This window comes from Dendrobates tinctorius, unplaced genomic scaffold, assembly GCF_039654945.1.
Source record: "Dendrobates tinctorius isolate UK_male_01 unplaced genomic scaffold, ASM3965494v1 ptg000189l, whole genome shotgun sequence".
Taxonomy (NCBI): domain Eukaryota; kingdom Metazoa; phylum Chordata; class Amphibia; order Anura; family Dendrobatidae; genus Dendrobates; species Dendrobates tinctorius.
The window spans coordinates 5270349-5288274 of record NW_027361856.1 but is presented as its reverse complement, the minus strand read 5'-3'; the positions used below and the strand labels follow the sequence as shown (position 1 = coordinate 5288274).

The 17926-nt window shown below is 49.7% G+C and overlaps 1 protein-coding gene across 3 annotated transcripts in view; it reads left to right on the top strand.

The window, feature by feature from the left end:
• RUSC1 (RUN and SH3 domain containing 1) overlaps positions 1 to 17926 on the top strand; it is a 93243-nt gene that overhangs the window by 59828 nt on the left and 15489 nt on the right. For all 3 annotated transcript variants that reach the window (XM_073552311.1, XM_073552310.1, XM_073552309.1), the window contains exon 2: positions 15665 to 17261. In XM_073552311.1, coding sequence (XP_073408412.1) covers positions 15824 to 17261 — 1438 coding nt within the window. In that variant the 5' untranslated portion in view covers positions 15665 to 15823. The remainder of the gene's footprint in view (positions 1 to 15664; positions 17262 to 17926) is intronic.

The window sequence follows — 17926 nt, the reverse complement described above, 5'->3', positions numbered from 1 at the left end:
ATTGCCTAATCGAGTTGATTACGGGAGCTACACCCCCCAGGGTGAGAACTTATCCGCTGTCTCCAGCGGAGACCTCGGCCATGTCTGAGTACATCCGGGTGTGATATTTTAGGAAGAACTCCCGGAGTAGACCCGCTGGACTGTGGCAACGAACCTCCCACGGGCGAGCTGACCAGGTGGACCAGCCCCTATACAGGGAGTGTTAGGGGCAGGCCCGCGGGTAACTATCACCACGGCAGCTGGTACCCTGGGAAGGACACAGGAGTCACAACTGGAGGTCAGAGAGGCTGGCGGGGGATCTCCCCAGGACAGGAGCACAGATGGCGATCAGGACTGGAATGACAGCAAAGCGGCAAGGATCGGACACGGACTGGAAGACAGCACAGGGCGGAGTGGAGCCCCGGAGAACCAGGACCTAGAAGAGAGAACAGCGGAGAGCATGGGTAAGATATAGGCAGGAGAGCAGGAGCTGCAGGCAGAAGAACGAACGGAGGGAGGAGGGGCCAGAATCACTAGCTAGGCACAAGTGATCATCAGGCACCGCCAGGAGGAAGAGGCGGCCTGATATAGGGAGTGTGCCTGGAACTTCCGGGTCATGACCTCCTCCCAGAGCAGAGAGAAGAGGAGGGCGCGCGCCTGCAGGGGGAATGGAGCGCGTGAACGCTCCTGAGCACATTGTGGGCGCGCGTCCGAGGAGCAGGAAGCCAGGCAGGGGCGCGCGCCCGACAGAGAGCAGGGGACTGAGCGGGAGCGCGTGCTGGGTGAGTGCGCCGGGGAGCTGAGAGCTGCGGTGAGGACCGAGGCGGGCGCGGCAGCGGTGTGGGAGCCGGGAGTGGGACGGCTGGAGTGGCGGTGAGGGAGCCGGCTGGGACCGCGATGCAGCCGCAACAGGGGCGTGACACCGGGAAAACTTGGCCCGGGGTTTTATTCGGAAGTCATCTTCTCCTGCTGGAGCAGGGTTTTTCTTCGTCCGGAAGAAAGATGGATCCCTTTGGCCGTGTATTGACTACCGAGGCTTGAACACTATCACAGTCAAAAATAGGTATCCTCTCCCGCGAATCCCTGAACTCTTTGACCGTTTGAGAAGGGCCCGGATCTTTACCAAGTTGGATCTGCGGGGAGCCTATAACCTGATCCGAATCCATGCCAGGGACGAGTGGAAGACAGCCTTCAATACTCGGGCGGCCATTACGAGTATTTGGTCATGCCTTTTGGTCTCTGCAATGATCCGGCGGTATTCGAGGAGTTCGTTAATGAGATCTTGCGAGACCTGCTGTACTCATGTGTCGTATATATCTAGATGACATCCTCGTCTTTTCACTTGACTTATCCTCCTAGAGGAGTGTTCGGCTGGTCCTGCAATGCCTACGGGATAACCGACTCTATGCTAAATTAGAGAAATGCCTGTTTGAGCAAACTTCATTGCCCTTCTTATGGTATGTTATCACAGACTCCGGGGTGAAGATGGACCCCGAGAAATTATCTGCGGTACTCAAATGGCCACGGCAGGTTGGAGTAAAAGCCATCCAATGGTTTCTGGGTTTCGCAAATTATTACAGGCAGTTTGTCCCTCACTTCTCTTCAGTGACCAAGCCCCTCTCCGCTCTGACCCAAAAAGGGTCAAAAGCAAATGTCTGACCTTCAGAGGCCGAAGAGGCCTTTCTTGCCTTGAAACGGTCCTTTGCTACAGCCCCGATTTTACACCGGCCGATAGTTAGTAGGCCCTTCATCCTAGAGGTGGATGCGTCCTCCACCGGAGCAGGGGCGGTCCTTTCCCAGCGGACGCCTTCTGGCCACTTGGTGCCTTGTGGGTTCTTCTCTAAATCATTCTCTCCCGCAGAATTCAACTATTCAATTGGAGATCGGGAATTACTGGCCATTAAGATTGTTCTGGAGGAGTGGTGGTATCTTCTGGAGGGGGTGGTCCTTCCATTCATAATCTTCACGGACCACAAGAATTTGGCGTATCTTCAGTCTGCGCAAAGGCTCAACTCCAGGCAAGCCAGGTGGTCGCTGTACTTTTCCTGCTTTGATTTCAAACTCCATTTTCGGCTGGGGGATAGGAATACCAAGGCTGACGCCCTGTCCAGGTCCTTGCAATCACCTGAGACTGAGGAGGTTCCTTCATATATCATTGAGCCTGCCAAAGTTATCACCGCGGCACCCGTGACGCTCTCCCCCATTCCGCCAGGCAAGACCTTCATACCACAGAATAAGAGGTCGGAAGTGCTAGACTGGGGGCACTCTTCCAAGATTGTGGGTCACCTCGAGGTCAAGAAAACCCTCAGCCTCCTCTCTCGCTACTATTGGTGGCCTTCTCTTCGTCAAGACGTGACAGATTTAGTAGCCTCCTGCACGACTTGTGCTCAGAACAAAGTACCAAGGAGTCTGCCATCCGGCCTGCTTCACCCTCTGCCTCCCCCTGAGGCCCCTTGGCGACAGATTGGTATAGACTTCATTACTGATTTACATCGCTTTTCCAGGTGTACTACTATCCTAGTAGTGGTCGATCGCTTCTCCAAGATGGCCCATTTTATCCCGTTGCCCGGATTACCTACGGCACCTGAGTTGGCCAAGGTCTTCATCCACCAGATCTTCAGACTTCATGGACTCCCTCAACGAATTGTCTCTGATCGAGGGGTCCAGTTTACCTCCCGATTCTGGAGAGCACTCAGCAAACTCATGGGTATATCTCTGGATTTCTCCTCCGCCTATCATCCTCAGTCCAATGGGCAAGTGGAATGGATCAATCAGGTTTTGGCAGCCTACCTGCGTCACTTTTTTAACGCCCATCAAGACAACTGGGTGTCCCTCCTGCCATGGGCAGAGTTCGCCCATAACAATCACCCTAATGAATCCACCACTAAAACGCCGTTCTTTGTGGTTTCCGGCCAGAATCCTGGTGTTCTGCTACCTCTCTCCACGCCTTCTGGTGTTCCTGCAGCGGATGCCCTCTCTTCTGAGTTTTCTCAGGTCTGGAGGGAGATCAGAGAGGCACTTGAACAATCGACTATCCGGATTAAGAGACATGCAGACAAGAGACGCAGGGACCTTCTGTCATACCAACCTGGCGACAAAGTCTGACTTTCAACTAAGCATATCCGCCTAAAGATGCCTTCTTACAAACTGGTTCCCTGGTACATCGGTCCGTTTGAGGTTCTTGGACGCATTAACAACGTGGCTTATAAATTGAGGTTGCCGGCTTCACTCCGGGTCCCTAACGCCTTCCAAGTCTCGCTCCTTAAACCTGTTGTTCTTAATCGGTATCGCCCTGTACCACCTCCTTCCCCTCAGCCAGTAGGGGCTGATAACATCTTTGAAGTAAGAGATATTCTAGCCATGAAAAGAGTTCGGGGACGAACCTTCTTCCTTATCGATTGGAAGGGTTTTTGTCCTGAGGAGTGGTCCTGGGAACCTAGGGAGAATATTAATGCTCCACTTATTTTAAGGAGGTTTTTGTCCAATCTCAGGGGGTCCGCCGCCGCCTCTACTCACCAGTCCATGTCTCGCCGCGCGGTGCCCGCCTCCTCCTCCTTGCTCCCGTCCTCCCGGCACGTGGCTGTCCTGCGCAGGCGCCCTAGGCCGCGGGCGTGCGCTTTGCAGGTTTCTTAACCCTGCAGCACCCACCCAGAGGCTCTGGCCGCCCAATCAGCCAGCTGCATATGGTATATCGTGTGCTGTTCCTTGCGGTATTCTGGCTGAGTTGTAGGGGGCTTCTCTACAACTTCCTTTTGTTCCCTGTACTCCGTCCTGTACTCCGTGCTTAGTCCTGCACTCCGTACTCTGCCCTGTACTCCACACTCAGTCCAGTACTCTGTACTCCGTCCTGTACTCCTCACTCAGTCCTGCACTCCGTACTCCGTCCTGTACTCCTCACTCAGTCTTGTACTCCTCACTCAGTCCTGTACTCCGTACTCCGCCCTGTACTCCTCACTCAGTCCTGTATTCCGTACTCCGTCCTGTACTCCTCACTCAGTCCTGTACCCCGTCCTGTACGCCGTTCTCCGTCCTGTACTCCGTACTCTGTAATGTACTCTGCCCTGTGTTCCCGACCCATCTTGTGCTCTGGTTCCGCCAGTTGCTCTCTGGTCCCTTGAGCTGCCCCTCTTGGTTCTAGCTGTCGCGGTATCTGTCTTCCGAGGGTCTGCCCCTAACGGTCCCTGTATAGGGGTCCCTGTATAGGGGTCGGCTCCACCTGGCGCGCTCGCCCTCGGGAGCTCCAGTTCCGCGATCCAGAGGGTCCACTCTCGGACGTTGCATCCCTTGGTTGTCACAGCATCATGGTAGCTCATCCCAGTTTTACGATGTCTTTTTTAAAATGTGGTGCCCAGAACTGGACACAGTATTCCAGATGAGGCCTGACCAAGGAGGAGTAGAGGGGGATAATTACTTCACGTGATCTAGACTTTATGTTTCTCTTAATACATCCTAGGACTGTTTGACTTTTTTGCTGATGCATCACATTGTTGACTCATGTGCTTTCTGTGATCTTTTAGTATACCCAAGTCTTTTCCACATGTGCTGTTGCTCTATTCCTCCCATTCTATAGATGTAATTTTTATTTTTCATGCCCAGATGTAGAATCTTGCATTTCTCCCCATTAAATACCATTCTATCAGTTGCTGCCCATTGTTCAAGCTTATCTAGAACTTTCTGAATCCTTCCTCTGTCTTCTCTAGTGTTAAGGCGAGATTGCTGATTTTGTAACACATCAGTGATCTCGCCAGCGAGATCGCTGTGTGTGACGGGGATCATCGACCGGCCCCCCTGCCGGTTATCGCTGATCGTGCAGCATCAGCCAGGGCCGTTTTTCGATCGCTGGTCTCCCGCTGGCCAGTGCGCATCGCTGCGTGTGGCAGCGAGAGACCAGCGATCAGCGGCGCTGGTTTCTAATGTAAACATTGGGTATCCAGCTAGCGATCTCGCTATGTGAGACGGGGCCTTAACACTGACCAGGACAGAGCCTTGTGGTACCCCACTTGAAACACTCTTCCAATTGTATGTGCAATCATTTATTACCACTCTTTGATTATGATCACGGAGCCAGTTATGAATCCACCTAAAGCCCCCGTTACACACTGCGATATCGCTAGCAATATCGCTGTAAAGTCACCGATTTTGTGACGTTACAGCGATATTACTAGCGATATCGCTGCATGTGATACTTACCTCCGACCGGCTCCTCCGCTGGTAATCGCTGATCGCGCGAGAAGCTGCTGGACCATTCCTCGTCGTCCACTTCCAGCAGCGCTTCCTGCTGTGACGACGAGCGACGCGTGGAGCCGGGTGGGAGGACACAGGATCGCCGCGTCTGACAGGTAAGTAGCGATCCCCGATCCCTGCTATGTCGCTGGTGAGATCTGCCTGAGTGGCAGCTCACTAGCGACCACCCAGCGATTCACCAGCGATCCTGACCGCGTCATATCGCTGGTCGGGATCGCTGGTGAGTCGCTAGGTGTAACGGTACCCTAACTGTAGCCTTTTCAATCCCATACTTGGTCATTTTTTCAATAAGGATAGTATGAAATTCTTTTCAAATGCTTTGCTGAAGTCGATATATAGTATATCTATTGCATTTCCCTGATCCACACAGTCAGTAATTCCATCATAGAAGGAAATTAGATTAGTCTGGCATGACTTGTTTGCTACAAACCCATGCTGGCTCTGGTTACTTACTGTATTCTTATATCCTAATACCTAAATACATTCTGTTTAATATTTTGTTCAATAAGAAATGATCACTGGCCTGTAATTTCCTGGCTTTGTCTTCTCTCCTTTTTTGATGATAGGGCCAACTTTTGCCCTTTTCCAATCTTCTGGGACTTCCCCTGTTCTCCAGAATTTTTCAAAGATTCTAGCTAGTGGTCCTGCAATTTCCTTTGCTAACTCTTTCAGTATCCTAGAATGTAATTCATCTGGACCAGGAGATTTAAATTAGTGATGTGTTCCCTCACCATCTCTCTGTTTATCGATAAAGTGGATTCTTTTATTCCTTCTGTGGCACCGTGAAGATTAACTGATGTTGCATTAGCTTTCTTAAGGTACCGTTACACATAGCGACTCACCAGCAATCCCGACAACTATTTCAACGTGTCAGGATCGCTGGTGAGTCGCTACATGATCGCTGGTGAGCTGTCAAACAGACAGCTTCACCAGCGATCAGCACCAGCGACGCCGAGCGCGCGGCGTCACTGTGTAATTTAGTTACCAGCGCGCTGATGCAGGGAGCTGGTAACTAAGGTACACATCGGGTATCTAAGGCCTCTTTCACACTTCCGTTTTTTACAATCAGTCACAATCCGCCAGGTTTTGAAAAAAAACGGATCCTCAAATTTTTTTTGAGGATCCGTTTTTTTCCCATTGACTTGCATTAATGGCGGATTGTGACGGATTGCTGTCCGTTGCATCCGTTTTTTGTGAGGATCCGCCAAAAGTTGCTGTCCGTCACCATCCTCAAAAATTTCAAAACGGAGCTTGTAACGTTTTTTTCTCTGGCGGATCCTGCAAACACTGATTTCACCCGAATTTCTTTCTGGGTGCCGGACAAAAAAAAAAAGAAAATTCTCTCTCTCTCTCTCTCGGCCAGCGATTCCTTTAAATTTCTTCATTTTCAGGATCCGTCTGAAAACGGATCCTGTGCCATCCGTTCACATCACTTGAGAACGGATCCGCTTGTCCGCCTTTTTGGCGGATTATAACTGATGCAAAAAACTGAAGTGTGAAAGAGGCCTAAGGGACGTGCGTCACTTAGAAACCCGATGTATACCTTAGTTACCAGTTCCTTGCATCAGTGCGCTGGCAACTAAGGTACACATCGGGTATCTAAGGGACGCACGTCCCTTAGATACCCGATGTGTACGTTACCAGCTGATCGCTGGTCTCCCGCCTGTCACACGCAGCGATGCGTGCTGGCCAGCGATCAAAGAAATGTCCAGGGCTTTCCAAGAGCGATCAGCGATACCGGCAGAGGGGCCGGTCGCTGATCGCTGTCACACACAGCGATCTCGCTGGTGAGATCGCTGTTGTGTCACAAAACTTGTGACTCAGCAGCAATCTCGCTAGCGATAAGGAATAGGAATTTAAAAGTTAATCTTTCACATTATTTTTGACCACTTCACCCTTTTCATCCTGTAAAAATCCTGTAACATCTTTGACTTTTCTTTTGCTTTCGACATACCCCGAAAATCCTATTTTGCTGCTTTTGGTCTCCCTTGCAAGTCTTACTTTACTCTTCTAAGTCGTGCCCTGCATTCCCTGCAAACAGCATTATATTCTTCTTTAGATATGCCCCCTCTTTCCATTTGATATACATTTATTTTTTACATTTTAAAAAGTGATTAAGTTCTGAGTTCCTTCACCCTGGTCTCTTTAAATGCTTCCAATTCTTCCTTCTTTTCGGGATTGTTACTGATTGTGGGGTGAGAATTTCATATAGCAAAATCTCCCATCCTTCTTGGACATTTTTGTCCTTTAGATCAACCAGCCATTGGACCTGTCCTTCCCGCTTTCCGTGTCCATTAAAATCTGCCTTTCTGAAGTCCAACCTTAAAGTCTGAGTCCTTGCTGGTCTTCCTCCTCTTGTAATCCAAAATTCGAGGATAGCATGATTGCTTCCTCCTAAATTTCCAGCCACCTTTACTTTCTCAACCATTTGCTCCTGGTTAGTAAGAATTACCGTATTTTTCGGACCATAAGATGCACCCCTATTTTCAGAAGGAAAATAGGGAAAAAAATAATAATGTGTCAAATGGGGGTCCGTCTTACAGTCCGAATTCAGCTTACCTGGGAAGGGATCCGGCACAGGTGGAGAAGTAGTCACAGGGGTCATTCAGTGGTCCAGGCTTGTGCGGTGGCGGCGGCTCTGTGCTGGGGCAGCTGCGCTGGGGCTGGGGCGGGTGGGCTGTGCAGGGGCAGCTGTGCTGGGGCAGGGGCAGCTGTGGCAGGGGCAGCTGTGCTGGGGCAGCTGTGGCAGGGGCAGCTGTGGCAGGGGCAGCTGAGGCAGGGGCAGCTGTGCTGGGGCAGGGGCAGCTGTGCTGGGACAGGTGGGCAGGGGCAGCTGTGGCAGGGACAGGTGGGCTCTGCGGTGGTGGCAGCGGGCGGCGCTCTGCGGTGCGGTGGTGGCAGCGGGCTGTGCTCCGGTGCAGGGGCGGCGGCTCCGCCGGCGTTTCTTCGCAGCCCGGAGGCCCCCGCACACCCCTTGCTGGGCGCCGCCATGTTGCGGTGGCCTCCGGGAGCATGGACGCCGGCAAGATGGCCGCCGGTCCGGGAACGGCGCATGCGCAGCTTCAGATCTCGTGCCGAGATCTCGGGGGACGAGATTCAAATCTCGGCAACGAGATCTCGTCCCCCATCGACGTAGCCAGTTGTTCACCTGTAGAATCCTGTTCAATCTCCTTGGTCCATGTCCATCCACTGGGAGGATCGATGAGAAGACGACCTTTGCTCCCAGTTCCTTCACTTTCCAGCCTATGTCTTCAAAGTCTCTGCCTATAGTTTTCAGGTCCTTACTTGCTGTGTCATTTGTTCCTACTAGTATTAATAGGCTCGGGTAGTCATCTTTAGCACTGAAGAGTTTTGATACCCTATCAGACATCTTTGATTTGGACACCTGGAAGACGGCACACTTCGCGTGAAGTAATGTCGGCAGATAGCGGCTTTTGTTTTTCTCAGTAAGGAATCGCCCACGACCACCATTTTCCTTTTCTTCACCACAGTGCTTCTTTTTCTCCCTTCAAGAGGCTTCTGATTTCTTGCTGGGGTGTGATTCCTGGCCAGAGCACTTTTTTATGTACATCTTCATAGTTGTCCTGCGTGAGAGCCTGGTAGCGGTTCTTCAGCAGTATGGATGCTGAATGCCTCCTCATCCTCCTGCTTTTTTGGGTCACACGCTTCCAATTTTCTTCTTCGGCCGGGGTCACACTTCGTTATAGGCAGTCCGTTGACACACTGCGTTACACCGCAGTTAACAAGGTGTAACGCAGTCCGTTAACGCCGCCATTGATTCCCACTGTCAGGCGCATCGCGACACATGCCGTAAAGCGGCACGCGTTCGCGATGTGCCGTCATTCGCTGACAGAGCCTCGGACGCGGCCTGCAGGGTAGCTATTCTCTCATGAAGACTTTGCATCTTTTCCTCTGAGTCACAAGCGTGCATTTCTGGCACGTAAAGTTATTCATTTTCCTCTGGTAAGTCTGTAAACATATAGCACTTATTGCAATACACCATATAGGTAATCTCCTTCTCCATATTGAACAAAACAACTTTCTGTGGAATTACCGTGAAGATTTGTGTGCGAGATTGCACAGGAATATGCTAATTATCTCCCACGAGCTTCAATTCCTGGTTTGATGATTTCCTCCAAGCAGCTCGATCCAGCTACACCCAAAGATCCTTAGACTCACTGCGACTCTTCACATCCCAAAATGCACCAGGAATATGCTAATTATCTCTCACGACCTTCAATTCCTGGTTTGACGATTTCCTCCAAGCAGCTTGATCCAACTACACGAAAAGATCCTCAGACTCGCTGCAACTCGTCACTCTTCCCAGAATGCACCAGGAATATGCAAATTATCCCCCCACAAGCTTCAATTCCTGGTTCAAATGCCTTGGCTAAGTTCACTTGGATGTATTCAGACATGGCTCGAGTCTGAGGTAGAGTTATGGGATACACCCACACCCAGGATGGTGAAGTGTCAGGTAAGAGATCGATGAGACAGTCATAAGGTCTGTGGGGTGGCGAGACCTCAGCCTTCTTTTAACAGAAGACATCTGCAAAGGCACAATAATGAATGGGCAGCTAAGTGAGGTTTGAATGCAAAGGAGGGAGAGTCTTGGGCATGACTTTGGCTAGGCAGTTGGAAACACAGTGCTGTCCCCTATGACATACCAGACCGGAGGACCAGTCAATAACTGGTGCATGTAGACGAAGCCAACATAGCCCCAGGAGTATAGAGTTCACAGATCTAGGTAGCGTGTAGAAGGAAATCATCTCAGTAGGCAGGGCTCCAACCCGCAGCGTGACTGGCAGCGTGATGAATCAAACAGATTCAGCCACAAATTGTGCATCAATGGAGGCGACAGTCAGGGGATGAAACATTTGTTGAATAGGGAGTTGAATTCGATGGGCCAGATCCAAATGAATGAAGTTGCCTGCAGAGTTGTAATCCAAATGGGCAGCAGCAGAGAAGGACCTCTCCTGCCAGGTCAAGGCATATTCAGTCAGTAGCTTTGGAAAGCAATTTTGCTCCAGTCTCTTCAGCCAACCCTAGATGCTGGAGTTTCCTGGTCTCACTGGGCACTGGTGAACAAAATGTCCCTTGCCTCGACAGTACATAGAAATGTTCTCTCTGTACCTCCGCTGTTGTTCCTGAATAGAAAGTTTGGCCTCTTCAACCAGAATTGGCTCAGTTGCTTGCTGGTGGTGCAACTTGTGGTAGCAAAGGGAACTGGAAATTTGGACCCAATCTGTGTAATCTGGTGACACAAGGAGATGCTGAATGTTGTTCAAGAGCTCACTTGTGAAAGTGGAGATCAATCCTAGTGGCCAGGTGTATAAAGAGCATCCAGTTAAGATGGTAAGTCTCTGCCATCAAACTTATCCTTGATATGACCAAATATGCTGAAGTAGCACAAGAAGAGGACTTAAAAATCCTCCAATAATACAAGAAAAAAGCAGAGAGGTTTACCCGTCCAGGCCTCCAGACAAATGCACTATCAGGATGCAGTGGACCCATATAATTAAGATGGCAAGTGGCAACACAGGTGCAAGAATACCGATGAAACAACCGCTCACAGCCTACCAATACATGGAGGGGGCAGTTGCCTGGTGACTAGATATGCCCTACCGGAAGGTGGCCACAGGGGCCTCTTCATTCCAAGCCAGCTCAGCCACTAAAGGACAGAAGCGTAAGGCATACTGCGCCACGGTTTCCAGGTTCTGCCATAGAGACAACAGGGACGAAACAGGAGAGGAGGTGCAGAATGGAACCTTGAATACCACTCAGAACATCTCCAGGAAACTGCAAACATTGCCGTTCTCTGGACCTCCATGCTCCCAAGTGGGGTTTGCCAAGGCCAGGGCTTATCCAGACAGCAGAGAGACCATAAACACTATCTTGGTCTGGTCCGGTGGAAATAGGGGAGTGTGAAATGAATCTGACACTGATTGATGGTCATGGCTTTCCTTGGGGGTCTCCATTATAGCCAGATGGAAGTGAAAGCTGGAGCTTGGCAGTTCACCAGAAACTGGAGCATTAGGCGGTTCCTTTGGAGAGGCTAATGTTCGAAAGGAGGGTTGGCCAGACATGGTAAAAGCGGGAGGCAGAGTGGACATTGCGGCAAACAGACCCTGCAGCTGGGTTGTCACCACATTGATGACTTGCATCAGCTGGTCCTGACGCTCATGCTGAGAGGGGACCTCCTCATACAATATTTGTACCCTAGACTTTGGATCCCTGGGGGGGCCATGGCCCAAACGTAATATAACACTGGTGGTTGCAAACCCACTGGGCCACAAGTCGAGCTCACCCTCGAGAGCCATTACTAATTGTCTTCCGTGTCTTCTCTAGGGCCTCTGATGGTGAAGATAGGCTGGGTTGCTGGTAGACACAAGGTACCACTTGATGGAAGTGCCCGGGACTGCAGCAGCTGACCAGCAGCGGTGGTACAAGGTACAGGAAGGCGAGAAATAAGCACATTCAGATGGTCCGAAGTTGGGGCATGCAGCACGGGTTCATAGAACAAATCCGGAGTCATGAATTTAGAAGTCAAGCAGAGCAGGTAAACAGGCCAGATGGATAACAGGAGACAAAATATGGAGATACCCTTAAACAAGGTGCTAGCAGACTAGGAACCAACAATCAGGTGAAGAATAGAGGGTGGAGTTGCCTGATATATCATCTGCTAGCAGATGATAGGCTGGGGAAGCAAATCTTTGCAGGACAGGGTGGCTACAAATTCCTGCATAGTTCAGCCACGCCCCTTATGATTCACTCCTAGCACAAGGCAACTCAGAGTGATGGTCAGGTACTGGGTGGAGCAGAGCAAAACACACAGTGAGTAGGGTGGCACTTGGAAGGCGTGAGAGTGGTCGGCGTAACTGCCTATAAGCTAAGCTTTATAATTCACTAGCTGAAGAGCCCGGCGCTGCCCGAGCATAGTAACTACGGTTAGTTATAACAAATTATAATGATTATATATATAGCTGAGTGTAGAGCCCCGCCCACTCCGCATAGCCACATTCACTATAATATCCAACTTCATCCCGTCAGCCAGAGCCACCGGACTACTGCCCCTAATATCCCACATCATCCCGTCAGCCAGAGCCACCGGACTACTACCCCTAATATCCCACATCGTCCCGTCAGCCACAGCCACCGGACTACCCTTAATATTCCACATCATCCCGTCAGAGCCACCGGACTACTACCCCTAATATCCCACATCATCCCGTCAGCCAGGGCCACCAGATAACTACCACTAATATCCCACATCATCCCGTCACAGACGCCGGACTATTCCCCCTAATATCCCACTTCATCCCGTCAGCCAGTGCCACCGGACTACTATCACTAATATCCCACATCATCCCGTCAGCTAGAGCCACCGGACTACTACCACTAATATCCCACATCATCCCGTCAGCCAGAGCAACCGGACTACTCCCCCTAATATCCCACATTATCCTGTCAGCCTGGGGTCAGAACCAGAGCACTGAGTGGAACGGTCCTAACTTCCATACCAGAGATCCCTTTAAGAGAGGCCTGGGATCAGAACCAGAGCGCTGAGTGGATTTGCCGTGACTTGCATACCAATGATCCCTTTAATAGAACCCTGGGGTCAGAATCAGAGCACTGAGGGATTTGCCCTAACTTCCATACAGGACATCCCTTTAAGAGAACCTGGGGTCAGAACCAAAGCGCTGGATGGATTTGCCCTGACTTCCATACCGGAGATCCCTTTAAGAATGGCCTGCGGTCAGTACCAAAGCGCAGAGTGGATTTGCCCTAACTTGCATACCAATGATCCCTTTAAGAGACCCTGGGGTCAGAACCACAGAGCTGACTGGAACTGTCCTAACTTCCATACCAGGGATTCCTTTAAGGCCTCTTTCACACATCAGTATTTTTGATCAGTATTTCATCAGTATTTGTATGCCAAAACCAGGAGTGTCTCCAAAACAAAGAACAGACATCAGTCTTTCAATTATATTTTTTCTTGGTAAGTTCCATTCCTGGCTTTGGCATACAAACACTGATGCAAAATACTGACCAATACAGTGTGAATGAGCCTTAAGAGAGGCCTGGGGTCAAAACCAAAGCCCTGGATGGATTTGCTCTGACTTCCATACCAATAATCCTTTTAAGAGGGAAGATGTGCCTACGGGATGTAGGATGTGTGATGGGGATATGGGCAGGGAGGGGGGGATTCATTTCTGTCATGTGCTCTCTGCTCCTTTCAGGGGGGCAGACAATGGCTGGGAGCTTATGTTTCCGAAGATGCTAGATTTCTCCCACAATGTCAGTGTCTGCTGAGGTGTTGTCAAGTGGGAAAACTTGCTCATAGCAACCAATCACAGCTCAGCTACTTTTAACCAGCTCTGGTTGAAATGAGAGATGCTTAGTGATTGGTTGCAAGGAAAACTGCTGCTTATAGGAACCAATCACAGCTTAGAGTCTTCTGAACAGCTCTGGTAAAATGAAAGATGCTTCGTGATTGGTTGGTGATACACACACACATACATACATTCACTTTTATATATAGAGATGAATAAAACAATAAAACTGCAGTGCAGTCTGACACAGGAGGAAACAGAGAGGGCATGACACTACATGTGAAAATGTATATTTACCAATCAGGAAGCAGTTAAAAGGCCACTCAGGCTAGCTTCACACTAGCATTCGGCAGGGCTGAGGATGGCATCCTACTTCCTTCTCTCTGCCTCCGTTAAGCCCAGCCCACTGCCGCATCTCTTCCTTCAGCTCCGCCTACATCTGCATGCGTCCTGAGTACCCTATCTTTAACTTTGGGTACGCAGGCCATGCGAATGTATGCTGACGCATGCGCATGCGTCGTTTTGACACGTCCGCAACAAAGTGCAACATGTTGCGTTCAGCATGGCCTACATACCGAATGTTAAAGATAGGGTACGAAGGACGCATGCAGACGTAGGTAGAGCTGAAGGAAGAGGTTTGACAGTGGGCGGGGCTTAATGGAGGAAGAAAGACGGAAGTAGGCTGCCATCCGCAGCGCTACACAACGCTAGTGTGAAGCCAGCCTTAGAACATGTCTTTTTGAATTTGTGACCTTGACTTGGGACAAACCAAAAATGACAGTCGACTGCAGGGCAGCATTACACATGATAGGGGCTTGCAATTCTGGGGGACTTATGTACTAGTATAAACTAGGGCAGCAAGGATAATAGCCTGACACCATGTTCCTCTAGGTAATATGATGTAGGCAGTGACCTGTTTTGTGGATATAAGTTCTTGTGTCGTGAGTTTACTGTGACAGAAAGGAGCCAGAAGCATCTGATTTCGCCTACTCCTGCATTGTTTAGAAATACTTCACCTTTAGGGTATGTTTCCACGGTCAGTAAACGCTGCGGATTGGACGCTACGTACAGCCACAGCGTCCAGATATTACAGCATAGTGGAGATAGGATTTTATGAAATCCCATCTCCACTATGCATGCAGGGACACCCGTGGCTTCCCTGCGTAATCGTACATGCGGCGTGTCTATCTAGACCGCCGCATGTCTATTTATCTTGCGGAGACGCTCAGTCTCCGCAAGATAAATATCACAGTCTATGTATAGGATGCGGTGATTCCGCATGGTTCAATAAACACATACGGAATCACCGCACGTACCAAAGCCTGGCAGCACTTTGGACGGAGCTGCGTCCAAAGCACTGCCAATACTGACCATAGAGACATATCCTTATATTAAACAGTGCAGGTATATTTTAGCAGTGCAGAAGTTAATCTGCTCACTTGAGAGTTCTTAGAAGTTTTCCTACCTAAGGCTCTCAACTATTTACTGTTGGCCACTCCCATCTCCTATATAATCTGGGCCCTGGCTAGCACTCATTGCCAGAGAAGCTTATACTGCATGGTTAGGAGATGGTGGTTTGTGGCTGTTGTTTGAGAAGGCATTTGGTGGATTTATCTGTGACTGTTGATAGGTTTTGGGTGTGTGCCAATTCCTCTCCTTCTCCTACTTTGGTTTTGCCCCATCATCCACTCCCCGGTGTTTACACCTGTTTGTGTGGGTATATTTGTATATTGGTATTTTTCTTTATCCCTGTTTGTATTACCTTCTTGGTCTGGTTGGTGTATTATGGTAGACTACTACTCCCCTCTTCCCTGGGTGTGAAAGGGAAAAGACTGAGGGCAGATTCAGGAGCTAAGGCAAGGTTCGTGGCCCCGGCGTCTTCACCATCAGAAGTATTCCGGGGAACAGAGAGAGCTAGGACACCCCCAGCGCTAGGGACAGGGTAAGAGCCCCTAGTCCCGAGACACCCAACAACAAAGTTGTGACATCTTGTTTCTGGATACCTGGTGATTGTGTTGTCCCGTCTTCATTGTGTAAAGTATTTACCCCTTAAGGTTTCTTGGACCTAATGCCTCATCTTGGACCTTCCTGATTCTTATCACCCACAGGAAACCAATAGGAAAAGGGGTGCTTGGAGACTATGGGAAGCAAGATTGAATGACTGATGACTACATCCACAGTGGAAGTTGGACCTCTCCTGGTAGCTTTACCAATCTGAAGACCTTTCATGTTCACATTGTAACCAAGCACTAAGAGCATATTTCACAATGCTGGCCTCTAGAAAAGCTCTTCTGAGCAATCTGAACTATGTCCACCTACATCACGTGTCCCTTGGTGTCCATCTATCAATGCACCCTGAAGTGACTGATACTACCATGAACCAAGGAACAGGAGTGAAAGATAAATGTCACCACAAGTGGGGAAACAAAGAAGAGGTGGACCCCAACTCAAACGACCCATCGATGCCTTGTCAGTGCTGTGACCAACACCCGAAGCAGGAGTCTTTACAGTACAGCTCCTTGGAAGATCTGGAGGCAATCATATGTGATGAGTGCCTGTCCCCTGATGATCTCCCATTGAGTCCTCTGTCTCTCTCTTCTCCTTCCACCGACAGTAGCAGCTCATCAGACTTCACTCTGGATGATTCTCCGGTCTCCATGTGTTACAAGGAATACTGTCAGGATGGCCTAGACACCCCGGACCAGCAGCCAGATATTATTCCTCTTGATGTGGCCACAAACGGTCTGTACTGTCTTTCACCACAAAAAGTGGAAACCCCCAACTCCAACCTATCGGAGACCAACTACCAAGAGATCACAAACAACAACATGCAGGCAGACGATACACCATTCATAGACTGGGACTCTGATTCAATACTGGATAGTAACAGTAATACCCTCATAGAAAAATCGGGGTGTTCTTCCTTGGACAGTGATACCATCACAGAGCTGGAACACCAAACAAGCAAAATGGGCCAAGATCAGTGGCCCGAGGAGCAGGACCTACTTCCAGGATTACCCTTCCCAGAAAACACAGCCATGCCAACCCCAAAGAAGAAAACTATCACTTCATTCCATGAGTTGGCCATGAGAAGGCGGAGGAGTGGGGGAGAGCTGTCTTCACAATCAAAAAGAGACTGTAGTGATTGGCTCATTGCCTTCTCCCCCGACACTGAGCATCCCCCTATAAATGAACTGACGGTCTCTGCTTTTGATCATGGATTTCTGGAATCCCAAGTTCACCCATTAACGGCAGCAAATGAAGTCACTACGTTTCGGGAACTGAGATATCGTAACACACTGAACAAGATGAGTGTCCAGCAGATAAAGGTCCATGAAGAGAGGTCAAGCATGACCTCAGCAGAAGCCACCACTGATCCCTCACCTATAGGACAAATTCTGCATGGAGCCAGGGAACAAAAAGATTGCCAGCAGCTCCTCAAAACACATGATGACACCATCGGAGAGACCAACAACCAGACTCAAGGGTCACAGCGCCCTAAGAATCCAGCCAGTAGAAATGGCACAGATACAAATATACCATCCAGGACAGATCATAAACAGTCCAGCCCAGTTAACACCCTGCCAAGGATAAAAAATAAAGGTGACAGGTATTGGAAAATCCCAGACAAGGATGCCATGCCAACTGCTGCAGTGACCTGGACACGAGGATTGGCAGATGGAGGTGATCGGAGAGGTCAAGAAGGTAAGAACCTGCGAACACAAGTACAACATGATACACTTCACATTGACACCCCTAAACTCATAGGGCCAGGGAAATCGGGAGGGGACAGGATCAATAAAACAAAGAACTCCAGAAACAGTTGATGATATGTTCAAGAAGCACATGATAACATCAGAATTAAAAGCAACACAACTCCCTTTGTGTGTAAAACTGGGCAGTTTATATCCGTTTCCTGATACTAGACAGCAGTGCATTGTGGGATCACAGATGAGTCAGTGCACATATCTGTGATGGTGATGAGCTGCCACCAATAGAATTCTGAAATCAGCTCTGGTAGCTGAATGTGCCGTAGCCCCAAATGGTGATCACTTTGCACTGATGCCTCCTGGTCAGACAAGTCACCTGCAGTGAGACATAGGTCCCGCAGGGTCTATGATGGAGTATTTAGCAGATTTTCTGGGTGTGGTAGTAAAGTACAGGAGCAGCCGCTCTCTGCTGACATCGGTGTAATCTACTCCATTTTTGTGTTGCCACTAACTGCCCTTCCACCTGTTCTCTTGCTTTGCTCATTCCACCCTTGGGATAACCCCCATGTGTCTGCTTCACTTCACCCCCTGTTGGCACCATGTGTTGGTATTGCGACTCCTGTGCATCACATTTTTTCCACTATAACATCATCATGTGAC